The sequence below is a fragment of the Neomonachus schauinslandi genome, chromosome 10, assembly GCF_002201575.2.
Source record: "Neomonachus schauinslandi chromosome 10, ASM220157v2, whole genome shotgun sequence".
In the NCBI taxonomy this organism is placed as follows: Eukaryota; Metazoa; Chordata; class Mammalia; order Carnivora; family Phocidae; genus Neomonachus; species Neomonachus schauinslandi.
The window spans coordinates 8164774-8182534 of record NC_058412.1 but is presented as its reverse complement, the minus strand read 5'-3'; the positions used below and the strand labels follow the sequence as shown (position 1 = coordinate 8182534).

Below are 17761 nucleotides of genomic sequence, written 5' to 3'. Positions count from 1 at the left end.
ATGATGAAGATCCTAGCTAGATTTGGTCAAAGTCATCCACTACTAAGGAGTATAGGGTAAGATAACAGAGTTAACTTTTCCACAAACCAGCATGTATCTTGGAATTGTCTTAGGATAATTTCTTGTTTTCCTAACTGACTGCTTATAATTATGATGGATTTGAAGTTCCAAAGGAAATTAATAAAATACTAATGTGAAAAATTCATAGAACTCTTAAGCAGAACTTTTCATACTGAAGCATAACATTTATGAATAACTTAGCAAAAAAATAGCTTTTCAATTATTGAATGTAATTAAAATTGGAGATTTTTTGGTTAAAATCAGTTTAGTTTAAGGCACTAATTAAGGATGTTAAGAGATTAAATGAGTGCTTTAGTTAGAAAAATCTAATTACAAGAGAGGAAGTTATTGGGTCGTGTTTCCCTGTCAGTGACTTAGAAGATAGAGTTGAATTTCTTTTGAGGTATAATTTAGGTGCAATAAAATGCAGGCACTTTTCACATTGTAATACACACATGTAACCACCATTCAAAACAAGTTGTGGAATCTGTGTTTTCATCACCTCAGTAAGTTCACTTGTACCCCTTTCTATTCTCTGTGCCCACATTAGGGTGATTTTTTTAAATGAGTACATCTGTCCATGTCCAGGTCTAAAAGCCTTTGTTCTTTCTACTGCATGTCATGGCTTCCTTTGATTAAGAATATGGCTTACTAATGAATTACTAGTTATGTGACCTTGTCCATAGTTACCCTTTTTTTTCCCCTTTCGTTCATTGTTTCCTCTAAAGAGACAATTAGAGTATTAGGTTGTTGTGAAAACCAAGTGCAACGATGGGGGAAAGTACTTAGAAATATTAGCTGTTACTAGTAGAATGTGAAGAATAGTTTCATTTTTTTCACACTTTTGAAGACAGTTCATTAAAAATTGAAAATTCATAGGTTTATGTAACTATAATAAATGATAATCAGATATCAAGCATTAGGTACGAAAGAGCAGAGGAGCCCAATTGAATATGAACAGATTTTCTAATACATCAAAAGGTAATTCTTTAATGGTAATAACTGGCATTTAATATGAAATCACTTGCTTAGAGATAGACTTTGCCTGCTCTTCACTTCAAGATTTAAAAAGGCTTTTAAGGGGCGCCTGGGTGGCTCAGTCGGTTGTGTCTGCCTTCAGCCCCGCTCATGATCCTGGGGTCGTGGGATCAAGCCCTGTGTCCGGCTCCCTGCTCAGCAGGGAGTCTGCTTCTTCCTCTGCCCCTCTCCCTGCTCATGTTCTCACTCTCTCTCAAATAAATAAAATCTTAAAAAAAAATTAAAAAGCTTTTAAAAGCCTTTTCTGATTAATAAAACAAATTAAAAGTTTACTACAAATCATTTAGAAAATACAGGAAAGTATAAAGAAATAAAGATTAATCACAGTCTTACTAATCAGGAGGATATTTTGTATTTTTTCTGAAATATTTTATATACTGTTTTGCATTTTTTCTTTTAAAATAATACTGTGAACATTCTCATCAGGTCATTAAACATTCTCCTTGAATAGTGAGCACTTATCAAATGCTTGTCATATGCCAGGCAGCATTTAAGTGCCACACAAATATTAACTCAGAATCTTTTCATAACATCCCTGTGAGGGAGGATAGGTACTGTTAATCACCATTCTAGAGATGAGGAAATTGAACCTCAGAGAGGTTAATTAACTTGCCCAGGCAAATACTTAGGACATATTAGAGTTAGGGTTTAACCTCAGGAAGTTTGGTCCCAGAGTCTTGTCCTTTATCATTTCCCCAAAATATAATTGTCATCCTCTGCATAGTAATATGCTAATATGGAAAGAGCCATAGACATAAAAAATCTACCTGGAATGTTTAGGGTAAGAAGAGGAACACCGAGAGGCACAGAGTAGCAGGAAAATAAAATAAATATTTATTAAAAAGATTAAGACTCTTTTAGAACCATCAGTGAAGGCAGAATTATTTTACTTCCATTGGAATAGATGTAATATTGCAGTGTGGTAGGTTTTTCCACACTGCAAATGAAATAAATGCCTGAATTCCAAGCATGAAACTGTTGACATTTCAAACTCATTAAGAAGGGTGATGAAAATATTAAATTGGAAATTTAAAAAATGTTTTTAAGCTATCATCATTTACTATAATTTTTATAGCACTGTGTCATGCATTTTTGATATGCATATTTTGTTTGTGAACATGATTGTGTCCATTTTTGTGGCAATAGAAATGGAGAAAAAGCTCTCAGAGGAAAGGACGTTAAAGCAGAAAGTGGAGAACCTATTGCTGGAAGCTGAGAAGAGATGCTCTATATTTGACTGTGACCTCAAACAGTCACAGCAGAAAATCAATGAACTCCTTAAACAGAAAGATGTGCTAAATGAGGATGTGAGTATGAAGTTTACTAATAAGTAATAATAAACTATGTAATAAATTCATAATCAACTTAGGTTTATCTGTAATGATGTGTAATGATAGTTTCATAATTTAAATTTTTTTCTTATAAAATAATATTCTGCAGCCTTTAATTTTACTGAATTTGGCTGATATGCTAAATAATGACACATAATTTAAAAATTTTTAAGTTATTTTTACCGTAAAGACCATATTTTATTTAAAAAATAGGACATCAGAAATACATAAAAATATTTTCTCATGAAATGAATTAACTGCCTAAGGGCAAAGTCTGTTTTGCATGATCATATTTGCTGCAAGCTTCATTGATAAGAAAGATCAAATCATTACTTACATTTTACCAAGTAGACAATTTATTTTTTAGGTTAGAAATTTGACATTAAAAATAGAGCAGGAAACTCAGAAGCGCTGCCTTACACAAAATGACTTGAAGATGCAAACACAGCAAGTTAACACATTAAAAATGTCAGAAAAGCAGTTAAAACAAGAGAATAATCATCTCATGGAAATGAAAATGAGCTTGGAAAAGCAGAATGCTGAACTTCGAAAGTAAGTAAATTGTTTGAGACAAAGTTTTATTAATATGTACAACTATCCACATGTAAATTATCTTAATTTTGATTTGCCTGGGGATTTTCTTTTGATCATGTCATAGTCTTGACCACATTTGCCCTTTTTTTCTGTATAAGTAATGTGTTGAGTGCCACTGTTGTCCTTCAAGAAGATTATATTTGCTTCTCCAGTGATTTCTTACTACTTCTACCTTATTATGATAAAATGATAGAATGTTGCTGTTGGACTAGAAGAAACTGTCTGGGATTTTCACTTCATGCTCTTAAGATTCCTTCTCAGCACTGTTCTTCAAGCTTACTGTCCATGTGCTTTTTGTTTGTTCCTTCAGTTTCTGGGACTTGAACGTGTTTGATTATTAAGCAAATATCATATAAATTTTTACATCATTTTTTATGATACACTTTAGTATTCTATTTAATTTGCTTAGAAAATAGAAAACATAGTGTTAAAATCCTTTAAGGTGTACAGTAAATATACCATTAAAGTTTGTCCCATTCAGTCATTAATAGTATAAATACTTCTGAATCATGATCAAAGGTCATATTGGATCCCAGTTATTTGGAAAGAACATAGGTTTTAGATACAGATTGAGGTATGAATTCCAGTCCCATTACTTACTAGCTGACCAACATCAGGCAAAATATTTAACCTCTCTGAGCCTTTTTTTTTTTTTTAAGATTTATTTATTTATTTTAGAGAGAGAGTGAGAGAGCACGAGCAGGGTGGGGGCAGAGAATCCTCAAGCAGACTCCCCACTAAGCGCAGAGCCCAATGTGGGGCTCAATCCCAGGACCCTGAGTTCATAACCTGAACTGAAATCAAGAGTAGGACACTTAACTGACTGAGTCATCCAGGTGCCCCCTTTTTGAGCCTTTTATCATAAAACCTACAAAAAGAGGCAGTAAGAGCTTCCTTGTTAGGCATTCTGTAAGGATAACAATGATATATTTATAGCATCTAGCACACAATAAACAGTAGGGGCCTTTACTAGTACAACTGTTATTGTTAATACTACTATACTGCAGGGATGCCTCAGTGACTCAGTTAAGCATCTACCTTCAGCTCAGGTCATGATCCCAGGGTCCTAGGATCAAGTTCCACATCGGGCTCCCTGCACAGCAGGGAGCCTGCTTCTTCCTCTGCCTGCCACACCCCCTGCTTATGCACACTCTCTCTCTCTCTTTCTCATTCTGACAAATAAATAAAATCTAAAAAGAAAAACAACCCCAAAACTACTATACTACTGCGACTATTCCTCTCTTCTTATCATCATTGTTAATTGCTTGCTTTTTACAGACCTGTGACAGGTCAATAAGATTGACACTATTTAGGAAAGGATGAGCAAGCATTCTTATATTGACACTATCTAGGAAAGGATGATTTAAAAGATTTTGTTCTTTTTGCTGATCTGTTGCCTGGGTAAACCTAGACTCTTAAACTTGATGAGATTTCAACTTTTGAAAATTAGAACTAGAAACTTGAGCAATATTTAGGTATCTTCATCTTTTTTTTTTCCCCTATATATTAGCTTTATTCTTCTCTCATTTTAGACCTGTTTTTTTTCCATTTAACAGAAAACTTGGTCTTTAAAGAAGGACAAGCTCTAGAGATATATCTTATAGCTTCATTTATTTGGAGAGACTCTGATTTGACTTTTCTGGACCCCAATTTCAGAAAGTACCCTAAGTTCTGGGATGGAATTCATTGGCCCAGTTTTGGTCAAGAGTGCAAGCTGTGGACCCTTAAAACAACTTGACTAAATAGATATTCTCCATAGTATCTGTTCTAACCAGAGTGGTTAGTGGTTATATGAATGTAAGAGCTGATTAAACATCTAGATTGTGTTTCCTCTCTTGATCTAATTACATTTTGCTTATATCAAATTTATAGTACTTACTATATATGCCCCTCGTTTTCTTTGTAAGTACACATGGATCTGTTGTTTCTTAATCCTTCAGTTCCCAATCCCCTTTCCCCCAAAGAACTCACATTTGTTGTCTTAACCACCTAGTACATTATAAGTTCACTGAATGGCAACCATCTCTTTTTCTGTTTTGTTCTCTCCAACCGCTAATTAATGTCTTGCACTTAGTACATTCTCAAATGTTGCATGAATGAATGCTTACCTATAATGTGTAAGGCACTCATAGTCACTGTGGGAGATTCAAAGATGAATCAGGTACATTTCGTACCTTTAAGAATCTTAGTAGCATTTTATCAGAAGTTACTCCTTAGGGAGAGGTAAGATGGGTATGTAAGTAATTGGAATACCAGGATAAAATGATACATACGTGCAATGGGAATTTACATATGAAGTGCTATATGTAGGCTTGCATTTGAAAATGGTCAACATGCATATCTTGTCTTCCTTCCAAGATTCCAATAAAACTTTAGTAAAGGAATTTTTTAAATGCATAAATCCATATCAAGAATTACGAGGGATTGGAAGACAAGAAGTTTCCTTAGTAAATGAGGTAGTGGCAAGTGGAAACCTCACTAATGATGTACAGGGCAGAGGAAGCAGCAGCCAGGAGTATGTATGAAGTGAAGTATTAGTGAAGAAGAAAATGTTTCAGGGGCGCCTGGGGGGCTCAGTCGTTAAGCGTCTGCCTTTGGCTCAGGTCCTGATCCTGGGGTCCTGGGATCGAGCCCCGCATCAGGCTCCCTGTTCTGCAGGAAGCCTGCTTCTCCCTCTCCCACTCCCCTGCTTGTGTTCCTTCTCTCACTGTCTCTCTCTCTCAAATAAATAAATAAAATCTTAGAAAGAAAGAAAGAAAAGAAAGAAAGAAAGAAATTGGGCATACCCTTTGCAGATAATTAGAGGTGCTAGTATGGAGTGAGTTCTCATTTTGCCTTTTAGGGGTCCCCCTGCTTATGTGGCTTTTTAAACCTCTCATCTCAAACTGAAGTTTGCCAGGTAGAAAACCTCTTCCACATGCATAGAGATTAAAATTTCTATCATCTCCTTTGTAAGTGAATAACCAAGTATCACTAGGCATTTGAGGATAGTGTGCAGTGTGAAAGAGAAAGACTATGATAAAGAAAAAGGGAACATATCCCCAGATGAAAAATATATCAAGGAAAGAAGAGAAATTAACAAAAAGAAGCACAAACCAAAAAAAAAGCCTGTTGGTAATCATTAAAATTGATCAAAAACTTGTAGGAGATACTGCTTCCATTAAACAAGAACCTGGCATAATGCAAAAAGGGCAGCCAGAATAGGAAGAGCTGTCAAAGGTTAAAAATGACTCATATACATTTATTAGGATGGTTCAAAGAAAAATTCAAAGAAATTTCGTCAGACATAGAACAAGAGGGAATGACATGGAAGATATTAGAGAAACAGATAAGACACAGAGACTGTCCCAGGAGTTGCAGCACCAAAAAAGTCTAGAGAAACTAAGTGGAGGAAGTTATTAAATAATAGGGGCATCTGGGTGGCTCAGTCGGTTAAGTGTCTGCCTTCAGCTTGGTCATGATCTTGGGGTCCTGGGATTGAGCCCTAGGTCAGGCTTCCTGCTCATTGGGGGGTCTGCTTCTCCTCCCTTTGACCTCCCCCTGCTTATGTTCTCGCTCTCTCTCTTGCACTCTTTCTCTCTCAAATAAATACAATCTTAAAAAAAAAAAGTTTCTTATAGCTGAAAGAGAAGTCTTTATATTGAAAGGACTCAGAAGGAAATAAATGAGAAGAGACCCACATTTAGACATGTTCTCATGAAATTTCAAAAACAAGATAAAGGATGGGAGTGTTGCAGTTCTCATCACAAACTGGGGTGGGGGGTTGTGGTTTGTGGTTGATGCAGTAGGAAGTGAGGCGTGGTTATGTGGCTGAGGCCAGTGATACAACTGTATTATAGGGGTTGGGGAGAGGTTAGGGATGGTAAGAGCTCACTTCCTATTTTGGCAGTGGAGGATTGGTAAATAGTATTTTCAATTTGTGTCCAGATTTAAATAAGCTGAGATGTGGAGGTAATTGTCAAAAGAACAGAACACAGAAGTGAAACAAAGTAAATTCCTCTAGGGGAGTAGGATTAGGGTGTCTAGGGTGTGGATAAGGAGACTGCTACCTTTCTTTGTAATTTTTTCTGTGGCATTCTGTAGTATTTAATTGCAACCATGTGCATATTATGTGGGTTTTTGTTTGTTTTTTTTTTGAAAAATACTTTTCTTAAATACCTGATAAATATTGGGTTTTTAAAGTTACATATAAACGAATGATAGCAGCTTGTCAAGATCACGATATTAAAAGTATACTGAGGTTTGCTGCAAGTGGGCTTAGCTGGTAATGATGAGATCATCTTAAAAATTGACCTTTTATATATTATTATTAGCATCTTCCACATTTTTGATTCAGAAAAATAAGAATCATCATTTTTAATAGTATATACCTTAATAATAAAATACAGATACAGCACAGACAAGTGATATTGAATGATAACTTCCTTTATATCGAGGTTTTAAGAACCAATAAGTAAACAAAGTGACCAAATTTTATTAAATAAGAATAAGAATAAAAGCCTTAAGTAATACACAGATTGAAAATAGTATGATTAAATCATTTGATCTGAGTCTTTCTTCCTGTATATATTTTTAAATATCCAAGTGGCATTCAAATGTTTTCTCCCTATAAAATTCTCAGAACTATAATTAAAAAGAAAAAGTGTATGCTTCTCTTTATTTTTTATTTTTATTTTTTTAAAGATTTATTTGTTTATTTATTTATTTAAAGATCTTATTTATTTGAGAGAGAGAGGGTGAGAGAACACAAGCAGGGCAGTGGCAGAAAGAGAGGGAAGCAGGCTCCCCGCTGACAGGGAGCCCGACCCAGGGCTCTAGCCCAGGTCCCTGAGATCATGACCTGAACCAAAGGCAGATGCTTAACCCGACTGAGCTACCCAGGCATCCCTTATTTATTTATTTTAGAGAGAAAGAGATCACGTGTTGGGGTGGGGAGGGAGAGGGAGAGATAGAATCTCAAGAATCTCCCCGCTGAGCATGGAGCCTGACACTGGGCTCAGTCCCACAACCCTGAGATCATGACCTCAGCAGAAATCAAGAGTTGGATGCCTAACCGACTGAGCCACCTAGGTGCCCCCATTTCCCCTTTATGAATACAGACATAGTTCATCTTTCCAGAGAGAACAGTAGCAGTTTGTTAGTTATCCTTCCATATCTTCTTCTTTGTCTCTCCTATATACATCTGTATAAGTGTATATAGGGTTGAGTTTTTTGTAGATTTTGGTTTTTTTTTTTTGTTTTTTAATTGTATCATATATGTTGTGTTGTTCTCCAACATGATTTTTCCCCCTTAGCTTTGAGTTGGAATAATTGTAATTTTTATGTTTTTTTTTTTTTAATAACCCAAAAGTTTAACTTATTTCAACCCAACCTCTTAAATGGGTTGTTAGGCTTGCTTTTTTTTTTTTTTACTTATTTTTTATTTACCTATATTTCTTTATTGAAGATTAATATACATACAGAAAAAAATACACAAATATGTAGCACTCAGTGAATTTTTTTAATATGTGCAGATCCATGCACATTTAACATCCACATTTAAACATAAAAATGAGCACTCCTTTCCTCCCCTCCCTGTCATTTTTTTAGTCATCCTAAGATAACCAATTTTCAGATGCTCTTTTAATTCTCCTACTTGGTTGGCAGAAATGGCTGATCACAGTGAATGTTTGAGAATATGTAATTTAGTATTACTGCTTTAATCACTACTTGATTTCAGGACCCCTTTATACTCTTAAAAATTATCTTAAAAATTTTTTATTTATGTGAGTTATGTCTAATGATATTTTTTTGTGTTAGAAATTAAAACGGAAAATTTTAAAACACCAGAGCATACAAACACACATTCATTAGCTGTTGAAATGATGAATCATTATGTTGTATAACTTCAAGAAAAGTCCATACACACTCGTGAGAGGATGAGAATTAAAACAATGCAGTGATGATTAGTATTAGGAAAATAATTTGACCTCTTGGGTTTTTTTTAAGGGTCGGGGGATGCCCAGTGGTTCCCTAGGCCACATTTCAAGAGTTGCTAGTTTATTATATGTGTAGCTTATTTGAACCTTTGCTTTAATGTCCGCACAGAGAACGTCAAGATGCAGATGGGCAAATGAAAGAACTTCAGGATCAGCTTGAAGCGGAGCAGTATTTCTCAGTAAGTTCCAGATACATTAATTTGAAAATTACCGTATTTGTAGAATTTAAAAATTTTTTTTGCTGCAGAACTAGGAGAATGATTCTTGTCTTTAGAATAGATTCTTATAGTGAATACCAGACAGGGATTTGGATAGGATGTTTGTACCACACAACCCATATAAAAAGAACAGCTGGGCAAATGACTGTTGATAGCTTAACAGAGATCTATTATCATTGCTAGAATGGTAGTTCTAAGCACAATACCCTATGAAGTTGATTAAAAAAAGGATGGCTTTTTGAGGTAGAATTTTCATAGTGAAAGAAATAAAATTGTCATTTTAATGTTTGTACTTTTTTAGATCGGTTTTAAAATATGACATAGTAATGTCACCTGTGTTTCATTTAAGCCAACAAAATTTTCTTGTCTAAATTAGTAATATTTTGGGGCACCTGGGTGGCTCAGTCGTTAAGTGTCTGCTTCCGGCTCAGGTCATGATCCCAGGGTCCTGGGATCGAGCCCCGCCATCGGGCTCCCTGCTTGGCAGGAAGCCTGCTTCTCCCTCTCCCACTCTCCCTAATTGTGTTCCTGCTCTTGCTATCTCTCTGTCAAATAAATAAATTTTTAAAAACTTTAAAAAAATAAACAAATTAGTAATATTTTTCTTTGCCTCTTTATTTATTCTGCCAGTCTGTGTCGTTTAATGAGAAACCTCAGTCTGATCTCCAGTTGAAAATCTAGCTTCTAAATTACGAGTGGAACTTTTATTAGTTAATTGGTTGATTTACCAGAAAAGCTCATTCACTGTTAATTTGCTCAAGGGCCCAGTATTACTCAGTGTTCAGGAACATACTTGTATGTGTCCAACTTGACTTTTTGTCTGGATAGACTTTGTAGAAATAAAATCGATGATGATGGTGGTGATGGTGGTGGTGGCAATGACATGTTTCTGTTCTGTTTTGCTATTTAGACCCTCTATAAAACACAGGTGAGGGAACTTAAAGAAGAATGTGAAGAAAAGACCAAACTTTGTAAAGAGTTACAACAGAAGAAACAGGACTTACAGGAAGAAAGGTAAAAATAAGATCCTTGTCTCTTTTGTTCATAGTCATGTGCTCTTCTAGAACGGTGCCTACTATACTCCAAGTAAGAATTTGTTGATGAAGTGCATTACGCAAAAACTTGGACTTCCTAGTGAAAATTGGACATTAAAATAATGTGTCATTAAAATGTAGGGACTCCTTGGCTGCTCAACTGGAGATCACCTTGACCAAAGCAGATTCAGAGCAGCTGGCTCGTTCAATTGCTGAAGAGCAATATTCTGATTTGGAGAAAGAGAAAATCATGAAGGAGCTTGAGATCAAAGAGATGATGGCTAGACACAAACAGGAGCTCACTGAAAAAGATGCTACAATTGCATCTGTAAGTAAAATTTTCAGTTCTTTTTTGATTTTAATTAAATTTTACTGTATCATCACTCTTCCTTAAAAGCACTAGGGAAGTACTGCAGTTGGAAATGAAAAATCTTATATGCTGGCTATAGGATTTTGGATCCAGTGTTTGGCAGACAGAGGCTCAAAAAAGAACTACTTCCAATGGCGCGCTACCTTTTGGTAAATTCAGAGTGAAAGAACTAAAGTGAAAGGGAAATACCAGATGCAGAAACAGTATAAGCTTTTTTTTTTTCCTTGTCAAACAAAGTTTAGTTGAAAAGAATCTTGAAACTACCATGAAGGTACTCCTATGGCAGGTTGAAAAAAATTGTCATGAAAATTTCAAAGAGAAGTAAAATATCAAGTAGTTGAATTTGTCATTAAATTGCTACAGTGGTTAGAAAGTGTGGTATTGGAACAAGGATATTTAATCCTGTTCAGTGGAAATGAGTAGGGAGGCCAGAACCAGGTTCATGCACGTATAGGAATGTGGTATATGGTTGTAGTGGTAATAGACACATCGGTGGAAAAGGATTCAGATGTAATAAATGGTCTGGGATGACTCTATTTTTATAGGGAAAGGAATAAAGTTAGATCCTTACCTTTTACAACATAACAAAAATAAATTCTAGCTATCTTAAAGACCTAAATGTGAAAAAGAAAAATTTTAAACAATTAGAACGAAATCCAAAACTTACTGTAGCAGAAGAGAACAAACAAATTAGAGGGAGAAGATATTGGAATGTATTCGTTCATCAAGGGACCAGTATCAGGAACACATGTGGTACTCCTTCGAACTCACTAAGAAAAAGTTAAACAATCCAGAAGAAAAATAGGCCAAAAGAGAAAACCCTAAATACATAAGCAGATGCTTAACATACTACTTTTCAGGAAAGGCTAGATAAAATAACTTTGAAATACCATTTCATACTCACTACAGTGGCATAATTCAGTATCTGACTAATTTCAGGTGTTTGAAAGACGTGGGAAATGACATTCTCGTTTACAACTATGGAGAGTGTAAATGTAGATGGCATAGTATAGTAAGTGGTAATGGCAATTTTAAATATTTATTATTTTAAGTATTTTAAATATTCAAAATGTGAAAGTTTAAATATTCACATAATCCAGAGAAAGTCTATATTAAGATAAATACGCTGAAGAAATTAAGGCACAGTTTTCATAGCAGCATAAATATTTGTAATAGCAAAAATTCAAATATTTTAATCGATTTTATTTTATTATTTATTTCATAGCAGCATAAATATTTGTAATAGCAAAAATGCAAATGTCTTTTTTTTAATAGATTTTATTTATTTATTTAGGTTGAAGAAATGAGAAAGAAGAATTAAATAAATTGAAATAGAGTGCAATCAGGGGGAGCGGCAGAGGGAGAGGGAGAAGCAGGCTCCCCACTGAGCAGGGAGCCCAGTGTGGGGCTCGATTCCAGGACCCTGGGATCATGACCTGAGCCAAAGGCACACACTTAAACAGTCTGAGCCACGCAGATGCCCCAAAGCAAAGTTTATTGAACGATAGTAAAGTGATAATACAAAGCTTCCAAAGAGGGCGCCTGGGTGGCTCAATCATTAAGCATTTGCCTTTGGCTCAGGTCATGATCTCAGGGTCCTGGGATCGAGTCCCACTCGGGCTCCCTGCTCCGTGGGAAGCCTGCTTCTTCCTCTCCCACTCCCCCTGCTTGTGTTCCCTCTCTCGCTTTACTTGTTTAAAGTAAAAAAAAAAAAAAAAAACAAAGCTCCCCAAAAAAAACAAAGCTCCCAAAGAGGGAGGGGACCCGAGAGGGCCCTAAAATATGTGGAAGTTTATTATTTTATTTTATTTTATTTTATTTTATTTATTTATTTATTTATTTATTTTTTATTTTATTTTTTTTAAAGATTTTATTTATTTATGTGAGAGAGAGAAGGAGAGAGTGAGAGAGCCCAAGGAGGGGGAGGGGCAGAGGGAGAGGGAGAAGCAGACTCCTGGCTGAGCAGGGGCCTGACGTGGGGCTTGATCCCAGGACCCCAAGATCATGACCTAAGCTGAAGGCAGACTCTTAACTGACTGCGCCATCCAGACACCCCCAAAATTCAAATGTCTTATCAATAGACGAATGAATGGATAAATGAAATGAGGTAGAAGATGGAACTACTGTATCAGTTAAAATAAATTAATTAAGATCTTTATATGCCAAGGGGCGCCTGGGTGGCTCAGCCGTTAAACGTCTGCCTTCAGCTCAGGTCATGATTCGAGGGTCCTGGGATCGAGCCCTGCATCGGTCTCCCTGCCCCACAGGAAGCCTGCTTCTTCCTCTGTCCCTCCGCCTGTTTGTGTTCCCTCTCTAGCTGTGTCTCTCTGTCCAATAAATAAAATCTTAAAAAAAAAAGATCTTTATATGCCAACAGTTTCTTTTTTTTTTTTTTTTTTAAAGATTTTATTTATTTATTTGACAGAGAGAGACACAGCGAGAGAGGGAACACAAGCAGGGGGAGTGGGAGAGGGAGAAGCAGGCTTCCCGCGGAGCAGGGAGCCCGATGCGGGGCTCGATCCCAGGACCCTGGGATCATGACCTGAGCCGAAGGCAGACGCTTAACGACTGAGCCACCCAGGCACCCCCAGTTTAATTCTTAATATAATGTCCAGTGAAAGCAATTACAGAAAGATACAGTGTGATGCTGTTTATGGACAATTTAAAATCACATAAAACCACACTATTTACTGTTTTATGTGTTTGTAACAAAAGTATATAGTCATGGGTGGGGAGGATGAACACGTAATTCACAATACAATTTTTTTCGGATGGGAAGGAAGAGTAGGAGTAGGATTTGGAGAGAATAATAAACAAGGATGTCAGCTTCTTTAGTAAAATTTTGTTTTAAAATGTTCTGAAAGACGGGCGCCTGGGTGGCTCAGTTGGTTAAGTGACTGCCTTCGGCTCAGGTCATGATCCTGGAGTCCCAGGATCGAGTCCCGCATCGGGCTCCCTGCTCGGCAGGGAGTCTGTTTCTCCCTCTGACCCTCCCCCCTCTCCTGCTCTCTCTCTGTCATTCTCTCTCTCAAATAAATAAATTAAAAAAAAAAAAATCTTTAAAATGTTCTGAAAGAAATACTACCATTTTAAAATTTGTTTATTCTACATGATGAAATGCAGAGCTTTGTTACAATGTTTGTTTTTAGTTTATTAAATGTTTTTCTCATTAAAAATGCTGCTAAGGATTTTTGAGAGAAGGGGCAGGTTTTGGCTTCCTGGGTTGCACATGAAGTCTGTGATGGTTAGTGCAACTTTCATCAAGGGTGAAGTTCCATAAGGTTCCACAAAGCCACAAAGTGTAGAGATAGATGTACTTAGAAAAATAAGAGTTTAGCGGCATTCTAGTCTATTTTTATTTTGAATAATTGCTTTATAACTTAGATTTTGTAAATTGGGATATGATTTTTTTTTCCACTTCATATTTTAGCTTGAAGAAACGAATAGGACACTAACTAGTGATGTTGCCAATCTTGCAAATGAGAAAGAAGAATTAAATAACAAATGGAAAGATGCCCAAGAACGTATGTATTAACAAAGAATAAAGTTTATTTTAAATATGGCTGATGTTTTGTCACTGCTGTAGTTATTAATATAATCTTGACATTTCCCTGTGTTTCAGAGCTGTCACGGCTGAAAGATGAGGAGATCAGCGCAGCCGCTATTAAAGCACAGTTTGAGAAGCAGCTGCTCACAGAGAGAACACTTAAAACTCAAGTGAGTGTGATAAACTATAAAGAGGATTTTGAAAATTTTTTAGTCTCCCTCTGCAGATTGACTGTAGCGGTCATTGAGTATATTGGTGTTTGTGAACCATCACAATTCCCTGGTTTTTGCCCAGTTGCGAGCCGCTAGATTTGGCTAACATTGTCCAGTTCAATGTTTACTTTAAGTTTCTTTAATTTTTCCATATTGAAATCACATTCCCTCCTAAATTTTTATTGTCATCTGGTAAATTTTTTTGCTTTTAAGAAATTATAGAGAGTGAACATTTGCTGACAGCCTGAGAAAGGGTTAGTCTGAAAAGGCACCTTTGGCTCTTGAACCATCTTTCTGCCAACTCTATGGTTGTGCATTTACAGCATGAATCTTTGTGGGTCCCAGATGCTCAGTTCTCTGGTTGGACATACTGTATTTTACTAATGTGATGCCGCCAATGCAAAATTTTCTTCCTCCAGGATAAAAGTGGATCTGCCCAGTAAAAGTCTCTCTTGAAACTAAAAACTCAGAGTGGTAGAAAGTGACATCAGATCCAACCCTATAAACATTTTAAATTACATTTCTCAGAAAACATGAGAGTGAAAAACTAATCTAGGTTGGAGAAGGATAATGAATAATGAAGGAGTGTATTATTTAATATGGACCGTGTTTCTCTGTTACCCTGTGTGTATAGGGAAGGAGATTATTAGTGGTCATATAACTTGCTATTGGTGAAATATCAGGAACCATCAATATGATTTATTTTATTTGATTACATACTTTATATTTTTATGTTTTTAAGGCTGTGAATAAGTTGGCTGAGATAATGAATCGAAAAGAACCTGTCAAGCGTGGTAGTGACACTGATGTGCGGAGAAAAGAGAAAGAGAATAGAAAGCTACATATGGAGCTTAAATCTGAACGTGAAAAATTGACCCAGCAGATGATCAAGTATCAGAAAGAACTGAATGAAATGCAGGCTGTAAGAATACTTTTTGAACTCTAGATTGAAGACTTCTTTTTAAGAAGTAGAAGTATTTTTATGTCTATATATATTTTATTGGTTATAGAACATTTCTATTACTTCATAATTGTTACTGAATTAAGCAAAATTATGAGGTGTATGGCATCCAATTAATTTAATGTATTCTCTTGTAGCAAATAGCTGAAGAGAGCCAGATTCGAATTGAACTGCAGATGACACTGGACAGTAAAGATAGTGACATTGAGCAGCTGCGGTCACAGCTCCAGGCGTTGCATATCGGTCTGGATAGTTCCAGTATAGGCAGTGGACCAGGGGATGCTGAGGCAGATGATGGATTTCCCGGTACAGATTTATTTTCAGCTTTTATGTTATTTTTATTGAAATATTGTCTTAAATATAAAGCAGTTGATTGTGTTAAGCCCTGGGATTGACTGCTCCTGAGAAAAATGTTTGTCATTTCTTTAAGAAAAAACATATTCCTTGGAGTGGGGATTCAAACAACTGTTTAAACTTTATTTATTGATTTTTGACAAAAATTCTTGTGAAAAAAATGCAAAAGAAAATTCCACATATTTAGTTCCTTAAATTAGCTCTTTATATATTATAGGTAGCTCTTTTTTCAAATTTTCGTTTTATTTTCTCTTAACTTCTTTCTGCATTCTTACTTCCTTTTATGTTGGGTGTTTAGTTCATATCACTCAATCACGCACTATGGAATCCATGTCATTCACCTACCAACGTTCCTCTACTTCTCTCAATATTGCCACTAAGCCTTCCAGTTCTCATATGCTTCTTGACTCTGATTCTGACTCAGAAGAAGAATCTTTGCCTTACTTACCTATTTCATCGGAACCTAATGGTACAGGTGATATCCTGAAAATCTTTCACTTTTGGGGTTTTCCCCACTACCCTTAGTTTCAGTCCTTTTACAAAATTTTTATAACATTAACTAATATTCACTAACTCTAAGAAATTGTGCTGGTCTCCATTAAAAAGAAAATGCTGCATGAACAAAGTATTTTTAAAGGTATTGTCATATGGCGTGGCTATTACATTTGAAGACTTATTTTGTCAAATTTATATCATTTAAGAGCATATGGTTTTACTGCCTGTGTCATCCATTTTCAGCCAACGAGAAATTCTTTCTGAAGTTTCATATTAAGAGTGACAGTACAAAAAAACCCACCTAGACTGTTTGGGAAGATGTAGGTAGGTTTTCATTGAGTGTTTAGCTAGTCAGTGTTGTGTTAGGCCATAAAAGAGAGTTTAAGACAATTTGGCCCAGTATTTGCCCTGAAAGGACTTAAGAGTTTAAATGAAGAAACTAGATGGAAAACATGTAAAATCTCTGTTTAACACAAAGTTCGTGTAAGTACAAACCATGTTTAATGTAAATGCCATAGGAAATTAGTGTATAAGCAGTTGAACATAAGGTAAAATTTAGTCTCTTACCTAATTGAATGCAAAGTGAAATAGCTATAGTTATTTACATTGTTGTCACATTGCCCAGCTATATAACCATATATAACATAAGTCACAAGCGATTGTATTGAAGTTTTAGATTTTAGCAATAAAATTCAGTGTACTTGTTGTTAGAGATCATCTGATTTAGTATAGGGCCATGTTGACACAGTTATGTTATATAGGCTGTTTTTAATGACAGCATTTCTGTTCATAGAGTCTAGAAGGTTGTTGATATGCGAGGGTATGGGTTCTGGAGTCAGAGGTGCATCTCTGTGTGGCCTTTCCGTGGGGTTGTAAGGATTAAAGAAAATTGATGTTAAGCATCTAGCACAGTTCAATAAGTGACTATTAAGAATAACCTCCAGAAATACTTGTTGCACCTAACTATTTCATTAAATGGTACTGATCAGATGCCATTGGAACAAATTCTGAGGATTCAGGTAGTTTCTTTTGTTGAACTAGAATTTTACTGATTTTGCTATTTTGGAATTTAGAAATATTTTAGTTATATTGCTATTCATTAACCAAATTTGATATGTAATATACACAATTTTATTTCATTTTATTTTAGCCATTTAAAAAATCCATTTTCTCTGAACATGTAATTACTCACTTAAAATGTGTTCTCTTTGAAGAAGATACATATGCACTGTATCAATAAATAGGCCTCCAAAGGAAAAATAAAGAATTCTAATGCAGGTGCACTAGTGAGAATAGAGAACTGCTTCTCTTTCTTGTACTTTTCTGCTGAATTTTGCAGATGCATGAATTTAATCAGCAGGGAGCATTTGACTTTATAAGCTATAGAATATGTATTGTCAATGTACTGTAACCTGGATTTTGTTTGGCATTCCATAACTTGCTTATACTGATCCTGCTTAATTGTTATAGCCTAGATAATGTGTAATGATAAATTCTGAAGGGCATATTTGATTTGTTCTGTGATTTTTATATTAAAATTTTACTGAATTCCTCATTTTCTTAGGAGAA

General features: G+C 35.6%; 1 protein-coding gene across 1 annotated transcript in view; it reads left to right on the top strand.

Moving 5' to 3' along the window:
- The window catches only part of ROCK2 (Rho associated coiled-coil containing protein kinase 2), a 139416-nt gene that overhangs the window by 110634 nt on the left and 11021 nt on the right, over window positions 1–17761 (top strand). Inside the window, exons 19-27 of the mRNA XM_044918870.1 lie at window positions 2245–2405; window positions 2797–2981; window positions 9111–9180; window positions 10130–10233; window positions 10395–10581; window positions 14054–14147; window positions 14246–14340; window positions 15125–15304; window positions 15481–15649. Of these exons, the coding sequence (XP_044774805.1) occupies window positions 2245–2405; window positions 2797–2981; window positions 9111–9180; window positions 10130–10233; window positions 10395–10581; window positions 14054–14147; window positions 14246–14340; window positions 15125–15304; window positions 15481–15649 (1245 nt within the window). The remainder of the gene's footprint in view (window positions 1–2244; window positions 2406–2796; window positions 2982–9110; window positions 9181–10129; window positions 10234–10394; window positions 10582–14053; window positions 14148–14245; window positions 14341–15124; window positions 15305–15480; window positions 15650–17761) is intronic.